A 12,167-nucleotide genomic window follows, 5' to 3' on the forward strand; every position below is an offset into this window, starting at 1 on the left:
GCCCTGGTTTCTAGAAGCTTGCAGACTAGTGGAGGAGATAGAGAAGTAGATGGTCATCGCTCACTGCGAGGGGCTGCTGGAGTTGGGGCAAGGGAGTTACTAGTTAGGAACCAGGACCTTGCAGCTCCTTTAAAACAATACAGGCAGAACATTTGAGGTGGTTTAGTTGGTGGCGGGTATTAGAGAGGTAGGAAGAGGGCTAAGATAGCTTAGTTTAACTCTGTGTGCCACCCCCCCCACCCCCGTCCCCCCACGCATTACTTTGCAAATAACAGCTGTCTCTGCTCCCTGCCCTTCGGAAAACCTTCCTACCTCTCTCGTGCGTCCACAGGCATTGCTGGAGCAGCATATGTGCAGGAGATAGCCGTCCGTTCTTCACATTAAATCATAAGCTAATGTTTAAGTCCCCCTAACGTTTTTGGATACATCCAAGACAAAATTGCAGTTATAGGTAGGCGGCTACTTGGGGTTGGATAAAAGGGAGAAGTACCCTTCAGTCACAGACAGAATCTTCCAAAGTTCATTGCTCAATAGATTTGGAATTTGAAACATATTTTGTCTTGGAAATAGTAGGTAAGTTTTTTGGGGTTACTTCACAAATATCCCTAAAATGGTAATGCTGTGTTACTCTAAATGCTATGTTTTAGTGTTCATAATATTTAAATCTAAACGAATTGTTGAAGCAGAGTTGCTAAATGTATCCAGATGTGCGTACTTCATTCTCTAGTCTGAAACCCTGTACAGCCTAACAGCATATATAACGGTGCCTCATGGGGAAATGCTGTCAGTTCTATTTGGGGTTATCTAGCGGTGTCCTCTGTTCAGTTTTACCAATTTGTGGCTGAAATGTCACGTAGAATTACCAGAAGATCTAGGCCTGAAAAACAACCTCGCTGAGTAAAGCATGCTGGACGTGTTGAGTATTGCTTTCATCGTAGGAGTTTGTTCTCCACATTGACCATGATGAACAATTTTTAATAACACTGAGGTGCTAGAATAATAAACAGTAAAATCCTTCATCACTTCTCTCTGCTTTCACCTTTCCTCAACCTGCAGGGCTAGGAACCTGTGACTCAGGGCTGGGAACCTGTGACACAGGTGAGGGCGTTTAGAGTTTGACTCACTTGCTTTGACTTTGAGAGCAACAAATCATTACATTGAGAAAGAGGAGTATAACTTCTTCAGTTACTACAGTTACTCGAGCCCACTACTAAAGAGTGCATTAAAGTTTTTGGAAAGGAAGCAAACAAAACTCCAAGCCCCTTGAGAAAAATCAGCTCTAAGGTTAAAAATTAATCACTAAAAAACCTATGGTTACCGCAGTGATGGCTTATGTATGAACAAAAAATTCTAGTGTTTGGTTATAGTTATACTATGTTATTAGGACTGATAGAGTGGAAATGGTTGTTTACAGTACTTAGCATGAAAGAGGCTGAAATTAAGCGATATTGAATACAGGGGAGCAGGAGGGGGTCTCATAGGAATGAATGTGCCACAAGAGAAGGGAAGCATTCGTGTCCTTGTTTTTTAAAAGCATGGCCTGTTTTATTGGCAGTAGCCATTTAACACCAATGTTTTGGAGAAACAACTTTTAGAACTCATATATACAGTCTTTACTGAACCTGTTTATTGCCAATGGTCTGTACATTTTGCACAGTTACCATTTTGGTGATTTCAGTTCAAGGATTAAGTGAATCTCTTCTCCTTTGAGTAATGAAAACGAGTCAACATTAGCTAGAAGGGTGACTATATTTTCTGGTAATCGTTCATATTTCTCAACATCATGGTCATGCTTGTTAGGAGTTTTTAAATTCTCTTCCACAAAGTAGTGTGTAGCCGCTTTGTTTTTATTTTTATGGTAGGAGTAGTTAATTACCTTCTCTCTCACATACTCTTTTCTTAGAAATGTTTACATTTGCTGCACAGCTCTGTGTCTCCGGCAGTCACTTAACTACCCTAGGCTCTTGTTTCTTTCCTAATAAATTTTAGTGATCACTGGATATTGGGCATGCTGGGAATTTTCATTGTACTCGAAACATTGCAGTCAGTTGGAATTTTCTGAGCCATATCTCTGTACCTAGCATCCAGCATTGGATTATTATTGTGGGAGTATCCGAGAGGAAGATGAAGTGTAGACTCTGTTCTTGAGAAGCAAACAATTTTGAAAAATAATTAGACAAGTATTTGTGTGCTGTTGATGAAAGAATGGTTCTCTTTGATTGGGGAAGATTATTCTCTTTGACCAAGTTTGAGGATCCGTGTGGAGGAGGCAGATGAACTGAATCAAGTAGGATGATGGGTGTCCCAGGCAGACTGTCCTGACAACCACTTGTATAACTATAGGAGGAAGTGTATAATTAAATTGCTAAATTTTGCAGCAAGGTTCTAAATCCCGTGGGAGTTGAAAAGAAAGAGCAGCAGGGGTGTGGAGTCATTGGGAAACATGGTTTGGGAGAGGGTGAGGCTTCTGTTGAACCTTGAATGGTGAGCAGAATTTGGATAAGGAGAGAAGGAAGAGGACGAAGGCATTATAAGTGTGAGGTAGATACAGAGAGAAGGAGTTCTTTTCAGGAGGGTGGGATCTAAGAGGAAGTGGGGGCAGGATAAAACAAAAGGTACTGATGTCAGAGTTAATAGGACATGTTCTGGAGGATGGTCGTGATCAAAAAGCTAATTTTCAGTGTTGTTGAAAGATTGAACTGGTTAGATGTGACTAGTAGAACACTCTAGAGGACCAGGAATAGCAAACAAAAATTAGACTAGCTGTTTAAATGTAAGAAATCATACCTTCCCTGAAATGGGATGAATGTGATCAAAAGGGTGTGGGTTCTAGATGTGGACCATTTTGGATTCACGATATTTATTGAGAAGGCACTGTGTCCCTGCATTATACTAAGTGCTATGGGGAGTACAGAGATGAGTAAGCCCTGCTTCTACTTTAATAAGTTTATAGTCTTGTTGGGGAAATAAGTTCATTCAATAAGCCGTGGTTGAGGAAGCTATATAATATAGCGTAATATTTGAAAATACTGACTTCGGTGTCAGGCAGAGTTGGGTTTGAGACCCCGCTCTACCTCTTTCTAGGTGTGTGACTGACAAGTTAGTCAACTTCTCTACGCCTGCTTGCTTTTCTGTAAAATGGAAATAACAATGTTACATGATTCAGAGAGTTTTTCCAAGAAGTAACTTACATAATGTATATATAAAGCATTTAGCACAGTCCACATAAATAAAAAGTCCTCCATAAATGTTAGCTGCTATAATATAAACTTACAATGATATGTTATTATATTATCCTAATTATTATTATTACCTAATCTGTAGGTACTGTGATAGGGGTTGGGAATATAAGGATGAATGGGATATGGTCCCTTCCATCAAAGAGCTTTTGTATAATAGTATTAAACGCTCTCCTTGTGATGACTGTATTTTCCCATTAAAAAATTAGTACATATGGTCTTACAGTAAAACAAGATATTTAAAATTGGAGCTGTCTGAAAGGATCAGACAAAAAGCTTCAATTACTGGCCATAACAGAAGAAAACACACAGTTCTGTGAGAGTATTGGGAAGAGAGCATTTTTGTCTCGTGTGAGGACACTCTGAAGAGACTTTCTCAAAGATCTTTTTGAAATGCGGATAGGAGATGGGTGAAGGGCATTCCACTGAGAGAGCCACAGAGGAGAAGGAATGGAGATAGGCAGACACATGGCCTGTTGGGGAGTAGGGTATCTCTACAGAGTGTGATTCCAGGCTGTGCAGTGCATGTAATGGGAGGTAACATTGGAAAGACAGGCAGGTAGCAATACAGAAGAGTACAGGACTTTGGATGTTGTGCTTAAAAGTTGGGACCTGCCTTCGTAGGGAATATATCTTAGCTCTGCTCTTCGAGAAGTTAGCAGTGTAAAGATTACACTGGGAGAGACAGGACTGTAGATAAATTAGCTAAAAGGCCTTTGGAAAAGGCCAGACATGAGATGATAAATGGATATGATGGAAGAACCCAGAGGGCATAGTGATTTACTTCCGTCTCCCTTGGTTTCCTGTGGCCAAAGTTCAGTCTCAAATTTGTAAACCTGGAGACTGAGGAAAGTAAAGAAGTTGAAAAAGAGACCCAACTTGACAGCAGAGATACTTGAAAAGGGGAGAAATAATATGGCAATAAGTTCAAATGTAGACGCTTATACTTTGGTGACTGGAATTTTCCTCACTGACCTTCCTTTTCCCTTGGCCGGAGAGTCAAGTCCAGATTTTGAGTGTAGCCCTTCTAAATTCAGCCCTGACCTTCTGCTCCACTTGTGTCTGTCACAAACCCTAGGCACCGTGCTCCAACCACATTGTCATTCTCCATCTCCAGAATATCATCTTCTCTTTATGTCTCTGTGCCTAGAATGCATTTACCAGTGAAATCTGTCTGAGGAATTCTACTTATGTTTTAAGGTAAAGTTCAAAAGTCACCTTCTCTGGAAAACCTTTCCTTGAAGCCCACCACTGTCACCCCACCCCTCAGTGAACATGACTATAGTAGCATGATGGCAAAATATTGTCTGTTTTTCCATCTTTCCCCCCACTGGACGGTAAGCTCGTTAAGAGGAGACTTTGAGTCCTAATTCTCTGTTATCTGCAGCACGCAACACCGTGCCTGGTACGTAGTAACCCTTCAATTAAGGCTTGAGTATAAATGAATAAGTGGGTGAATATGATAGACATTCAAGTTGAAATCTTCTAAAGTCGTTTGGAAACACAGCACTGGAGCTTGAGTAATCAGAGTTGAGAGTAGGTGAGCTTTAGCGCAGAGGGTTGCACACCCATCTGACCTGGAGATGTGTGCTTACCTACTGGGGAGGAGCCATGGTGGCGGTCTCTGTTGGTACTGGTAGGTATGTGAAGTGTGGGTGTTAAGAAGCACTGCCTGTTCTGGACAGAAGAAAGTGACAAAGCCACAAACACAAATAATGTATTTGTCCATGTTTTGTCCACCCTCTCTTCTCCATGATACAAATTTACCAGCTTAAGTGTGTGTAGCCAGATCTCCGATTTAAGTCACCAGCCTTGCTTTCCCAGTTCTATTTACCTGGCTTACTAGTAGCTGGATAAAGTCTATGGTGAATATCCCTTGCTTTTATCTTTTAGCTGCCTTTCAATTTCAAGGAAAAAAAAAAAATACAAAGTTCATAATCAACTCTGGATTATCCATGGTTGAGTCTCCCATTGTGCATGTCCTGCCTCCTGACCCACGTGGTTCTGAGTGACACAGATGAGTAAATAGATTAGTCAGCTGCATTCCTAACGTGAATCACCTTAGGGGATGAAAACAGGCATGCCCCCCCCCCAAATCTCCATCAAATACCTTTCAGAATTTGAGTAATAGTTTCAGGTAGTTAGTTGTAGGTACACCTTTCTCAGCAAAGATTTGTGTTCAGGGTTTAAGTATAGTTAAACGAGCCAGTGGAGTGGTTTCATAATTGCCGTATTGTTAGTCAAACTCTGTAATTAGGGATGACTTCATAGGCATAAGATTCCTCTCTGGGTGACGCCCTGAATTCAGACCCAGTTGTACACCATATCCTTTTATGACAAAACAAACAAACAAGGTTTTGTTTGCTTTTGTTTCATTCCCTTATTTGAAAATCTGTTTTCCTGTGTCTCAGATGTTTAGGGAGAGAGAGGGTTTGCTTTCTTCCTGCTGCTTTCCCTTTATAGAGAAGGCATGGGCGCTAGGAAACTGCATAGGAAACAGAGTTTGGGACAGATCAAAGTGCTGGCAAATGAGAGAATTCAGAAAAAGGCAGAGATCCTGGAAGCTTTTATTAGTATTTCATTTGGCTAAATTTAAATGGAGAGGGAAAGTATCTTTTTTTTTTCTTCCTTTTTTTTTGGTATCAGCACCTTCTCTTTCTCTCTATGTAAATAAAGTTCACTTTTGTGGGAAGACAGGCTGGGGAAAGGACACATTTCAACACATTTCAACACAAGTCAGACTTTCTTTCTGCCTAGCAATCACATACTGTGAAATTGAGGTTAAACTTGTATTCAGCATGGAGTATTTAGTTTTTACCTCTTCACCTTTTATCTTTCATTGCTCTTGAAAAATAAATGTGCAAAGTAGAAGGAATGTGCCAATATTGAAAGCTGTTAGCTATTTTTTTTTAAGGTGGCCCTGAGATAAAATTTAAAAAAAATTTTTTTTAAATAGCTCATGGCCACTTTTCAAGTTGTGTTCAGAAACTGGCCTTATGCAGGAACCAAACTGAGTCATGGATAAAAAGTAGCTGACAGATTTTCGCTAGTCCCATCCTTCTTAAATTACTTTGACTTAAAGGCTCACACTTTTTATATATGAAGGAGCTCTGTTATATTCTGTAGTCAATAATTATAGGGCAAATGATGTAAGTTTTCATATAGTCCATTTAAAAGGTTCTTAGTAGAACTTAGGCCTTATATTTATATAACATTGATTTATTTCCTATTTTCTTCCAGTAAGGATTTGAAGCTGCTGTATAATACTTTATAGTTGAGGGCGTGCCTTCACATGCCATCTTTAATCTTCATGAGGACCCTAGGGAAGTAGGTATTATGGTTATTTTCAGATGAGGAAACTGAGATTTAGAGAGATTAAGTAAACTCGCTCATAGACACACTGCTAGGAAGTAGCAGAGCCGGGGCTCTAATTGACGTCTTCTGATTCAACATCTGTCTTCCCATCAGAACATACATCCTTGGGTGGGGAACCACAGTTTGCCGCAGGCAGTAACCGCAGGGCCATCATGAAGTCAAATCCTCTGTTTTGCTTCGTAAGCCCCAGTCTGGGATGTTTTACTTGCTTTGAGAGAAAATGACCCTTAAGTACAATGAATGCCGCATGAAGAGGGATAGGGCTTTCGTAATTTTAGTTTGTAAGGTTTCTAAAAATCTGCTGTTGCTACCTACCTGGCGGTATTCCCTAAATTATTTAAATGAGATATTTTCTCCCAGGATAGTACTTAATTACTTGATTTTCTTAAAGTTACCATCAAGTACCTTTGAGTAGTCTTAAGGACAATCCTTTTTGTATCCATAATGGGGAAAAAATCTACATTAAATAGCTAATTTATATATTGTGATTTTTATCAACTGAAGTGTTACATTTGACTTTGTATTTCTTAGTTTTAACTCGGGTACTTCAAGGTTGCATTTATTTATTTACTTTCAAATAATTACAAATAAATGAAATATATTTTATTTAAGTAAGGGACTCCTAAATTAAACTATTTTGTTATCCTGGACCAAACAAATGTTTGTGGAATATACACATGTTCTAATTCTTTTTATTATTCAATTGTGCCTCTTCATGTCTCCTGTAGATAGAAAAAAATCTGAGTTACAGGTGTAAAAGGGGTCACTTTAGGCTTTTATTATGATAATTAGAAATAAGAAATTAGCAAACTTGAAAGTCTTTGGGGTTTTTTTAATGATGCATTGTATTAATATATATTTTTAAGTAAGCAAGTGCCTTGAAATCATATCTATGAGATATAAGTATTTCCTAATTTTGTAGGAAGAACAGAAGTACTGCTCTCCTGGCCCGCCTGAGAAGGAATTAATCCTTCAAATCTCCAGAGTCTTTCCGCTTCTATACTTTCTATTACAGCCACTAATTCAGTTTGTGTCCAATTATAATCATCTACATCTTTGTCTTCCCCAGGTTGTAAATTCCTTGAGGGCAGGAACTAGGCATATAACAGATGCCTAAAATATAGGTAAAATTGTGGGAGGATAAAGGTATATTGTGTTGGGAGAGGGGCATAAAGAAGAAGGAAAGATTTCTACCCTGTTCAGCCGTACTGCCTGCAAAGGGGAGAAATGAGAGAAGGATTGATTCAGAACCCACTGGTCGCAGGGATTAAAGGGGAGGCGGGGCGGGGCAGGGCTATGTCTAAAGCCATCTTGGTCTAATTTTCTCTTGTAGGAGAATAAAATCGTCTTTTTTTTTTTTAACTCACATCCTTTAGATTATTATTAACTCACAAATTGCCTAAACTGGAAAGGACCTTTAGAAATAAAGGAGAGGCCACATGGTTTGGATTTTCTGAGACAGTCTCACCTTCAAACTTTCTGTGCCATTGTTCTGCATGGTATAATTCGTGGAGATGGGCAATAATTCATACTGAAAACGTGGTTACTTAAAATGTACGTGAAGACAATTGGAGTAAATCCTTTATAGTATTTTTGTAATCAGAAGTGTTGGACATCATATTAGTAACATATACAGTACTTTTTAAAAGTACTATCACTAGTTGCAGCTTAATTTATGAAAAGTCACTTTTTACTCTTAATCTTTAAAATGACTGCTTCGTATCTAACTGAAGATCTTTCTTTACCTTATACATCCTGAGACTGTTCTTAAAGGTGTTTTTACCCAACTTACCTACTGAGAATTTGTCTGTCTTTAGTGACATTTTAACATCATAGGTGAGAAAAGTTTATGAACAGACAAGTTCTGCTTTATGTGTTTAAAATGTCTGTGTTTATTTGAGTTTTAAAAATATGAGTCATTATAAATGTGTGTCGCATTATGATGGAAACTTAGCTAATAGTATCATATGATCATTTTAAAATCCCAGGGATTTGAGAAAGCTGAGTTTGAATTCCAGGTCTGTGGTCCTCTGAGCCTATATTATCTAATAAGAAAAAAGAGGATAAGAATCTTTACCATATAAGGCTGTTACGAGGGTTCGGGCAAGTAATAGGAATACGAATTTATATAATGTAGGCTTGGCACACAGCTAAATGGATGAATTTATGAAAGTCCTGTTTTATTGAGTGCCTTACTATGTGCCTGGCACTGTGATAAGCTCTCAGGTGACAACTCTGGGTGAGCGAAAGACAGATGTGGCCCAGCTCTCTTGAGCTTCTCTGGACTGAGTATTAGTTGTAATGGCAAAAAGATGAGTTGGCAAGTAGTCTCTTAACTTTTAAAAAAATGTCTTTGAGGGATAAATATAAGATCTCAAGTTTGTGTATTGTATAGTTGGTGAAGTTTAACACATAGAATACTTATTTGGAAAGGCAACAGATTTAGGGCAGTGAAACTATTCTGTATGATACTATCACGGTGGCTATGTGCTATTATATATACTTGGTAAAAAAGGAATAGAGTGTCCAACACCAAGAGTGAGCCTAATGTCAGCTATGGACTTTAGGTGACAATGATAAGTTCATCGACTGTGACAAATGCACTGCTCTGGTGGGGATGTTGATATTGTGGGAGACTGTGCGAGTGTGAGGGCAGGGGGTACATGGGAACCGAATTCTCTGTACTTTCTGCTCAATTTTGCTGTGAACTGTCCTAAAAAGTAAAGTCCTTAAAAAGATTAAAAGAGAGAGAAAAAAACAAAGCCAAAAATAGAAAGATTTAAAGAAAGAAAAAAAAGCCAAAAAAAAAACCCAAACCCAACGCATAATCGTTTTCATTTCCTTCTGTCCAAAAATTGCTAATAGGTTTGTATGTGGGGATTTTCCATTGTGGTGCAGACCTCCCTTCTTAATTGCAGGGCTCAGTCAAGTTTTTCTGTAAAGGTCCAGATCATAAATATTGTGCACCAAGAGGCAGAATCAAGAATATTATATTAATATCAAAGATTTAAATATTATTTCCACAAATTTTTACTGAAAAAATTCAAACTATAATAATAATTAGGTATCATTGTTGGTAATACAAGTCCACTGATTAGAGGAATGGAGTTCTTTTTTTTTTCTGAGGTATTTCACTTAATTGGGATTCAAACATTTGATTGCAAATGTTTATCTGCAAAAACCATACTTAGCTTGGGGGCCATACAGAAGTGAGTAGTGGGCCCAATTTGGCCTACAGGCCGTAGTTTACCAACCCCTGTCTATTGGTTAAATAGGTAAAATAGAGCCAAATCAGAAAGGTTATAAACTCACATCATATTAATAAGTTATGTGCACAAAGATGTGTTGATTAGCACACCCTTCTGTGTGTTTCTTTATCAAAGCCAAATGTAATTTGTTCTAGTTGACTCCTCCTTTAATGTGAATGATCGATAGGTATTAGTATGCTATTTAAAAATCAGTTTTTCAAAGTGAATGATTTTTCAATGGCTTAATGGGGAAAAAAATGGTAACTGCGTGAGGTGATGGCTGTGTTAACTTACCTTATTGTGGTAATCATTTCACTATGTATGTATATCAAATCATCACAGTGTACACCTGAAACTCACAAAATATTATATGCTACTTACATCTCAATAAATGGAGAAAATGGTAATAGCCAGTAAGATAGATAGATAAATGATAAATGCAAAACTCATATTTTACATGAATCTTTGGTCACTTACTTTGACTTAGTTTTGACACATATAACCAAGAATTTCTATCATCGCTGGATACCTTGCCCCTTCCTTATACGTTTTGAATGTAATGTAAGATTTTATCCTTGAAAGGAAAATTCAGGAATATCTTTTTCTGAATAACTTTTGGTAAGTGATGACTTCTCATTTGTTTGTTTTCTTTATTAAGGCTAGAAATGTGGGAACCTATTCAGATGGTTTTAGTAGTTTGCAATTCTATCCAAATTATCCCTAAAATGAGAGTTCTCAGGAGTGCTAATATATTCATCACACACAAGAAAATTTGTCTTTAAAATTTTTTATTACAATTTTATTGAGATATAGTTGATAGACAGCACTGTATAAGTTTAAAGTGAATGGCATAATGATTTGATTTACATACATCATGAAGTGATTATCATAAGTTTAATAAACATCCATCACCTCATATAGATAGAAAATTAAAGAAATAGAAAAAAAATTTTTCCTTGTGTTGAGAACTCTTAGGATTAACTCTCTTAACTTTCAAATATAACACACAGCACTGTTAATTATATTTATCATGTTGTACATTACATCCCTAGTACTTACTTATCCTATAACTGGAAGTTTGTACCTTTTGACCGCCTTCATGCAGTCCCCCCACCCCTACCTCTGGTAACCACAAATCTCATCTCTTTTTCTGTGAATTTGTTTGTTTATTTGTTTTTGAAGTATATTGACCTACCACACTATGTTAATTCCTTGCTACTCAACATAGTGATTTGACATTTCTGTACATTTCCGAATTGATCACCATGGTAAGTATAGTTACAATATGTCACACCATACAAAGATGTTACATAGTTATGGATTATATTCCCCATACTGTACATTTCACACCTGTGACTCACTAATTTTGCAACTGGAAGTTTGTACCTCAATCTCCCTCACTATTTCTCCCCCCAACCCCAACCCCTCCCCTCTGGCAGCCACCTGTTTGTTCTCTGTATCTATGACTCTGTTTCTGTTTAAAGTCTTAGACCTTTTTGGTTTCTCTTTAGATCGTCTTTAAATGGATGAGATGGCTACCACTCAGATTTCCAAAGATGAGCTTGATGAACTCAAAGAGGCCTTTGCAAAAGTTGGTAAGTATTTTTGGTAGAGTAACTCTAGTAAAGAAATCTTTCTTGGTCCCAATCGAAGTTATTTCTCTAGAGAATTATATGAATGGTTAATCGTGAACCTTAGGGCAAGACAGTTAAAATCAATGGGATAAAGTTTTAGAAGCTACACTTTAAACTGTGTTATTCCTAATTGTATCTAGTATCTAATATGGTCAAAGGTTTTTAGTCCAGGGTCCCAGTCTTTAACTGGGGGCTGCCGTGGCTCCTGAAATTTTTAGACAAATTCTGTGTTATTACCATATTTTATGTATCGTATTTTTCTGAGGAGAGGATTTAGAGCTTTCACCATATTCTCAAAGGGATGCGTGACCCCTGAAAATGTTAAGAACCATTACATGATGTTTCACCTCTGCCTGTTTAACTTGACTTTGTTGCCTTTTTCATGCATCTTCTGTGCCTTTGGATAATGAAGACTGTTCTACTTTCTCAAATTAAGTTAGCATCAGTATAGGATGGGAAGACATAGCATGCCATTTGATTTATCCTTTAACATCATATAACATGTCTTAGAATTTAGCAGCTATGGAAGCAGTTTACAGTATCTACATTCCAAGTTTCAGTGCTCAGGTCAAGTCACTAGAAGATCATGAGAAAACAGGGTTAAGACCCGATTATTGATGTGTCAGCATGAGTCAACATGTGCTTAGAGAGGTATCTATTTGGTATCTCCT

At 37.8% G+C, this 12,167-nt stretch overlaps 1 protein-coding gene across 3 annotated transcripts in view; it reads left to right on the plus strand.

Annotated features, from left to right (window-relative positions):
* PLS3 (plastin 3) overlaps nucleotides 1-12,167 on the plus strand; it is a 76,441-nt gene that overhangs the window by 31,038 nt on the left and 33,236 nt on the right. For all 3 annotated transcript variants that reach the window (XM_010956884.3, XM_045518003.2, XM_045518002.2), the window contains one exon: nucleotides 11,374-11,457. In XM_010956884.3, coding sequence (XP_010955186.2) covers nucleotides 11,385-11,457 — 73 coding nt within the window. In that variant the 5' untranslated portion in view covers nucleotides 11,374-11,384. The remainder of the gene's footprint in view (nucleotides 1-11,373; nucleotides 11,458-12,167) is intronic.

This window comes from Camelus bactrianus, chromosome X (assembly GCF_048773025.1).
Source record: "Camelus bactrianus isolate YW-2024 breed Bactrian camel chromosome X, ASM4877302v1, whole genome shotgun sequence".
In the NCBI taxonomy this organism is placed as follows: Eukaryota; Metazoa; Chordata; class Mammalia; order Artiodactyla; family Camelidae; genus Camelus; species Camelus bactrianus.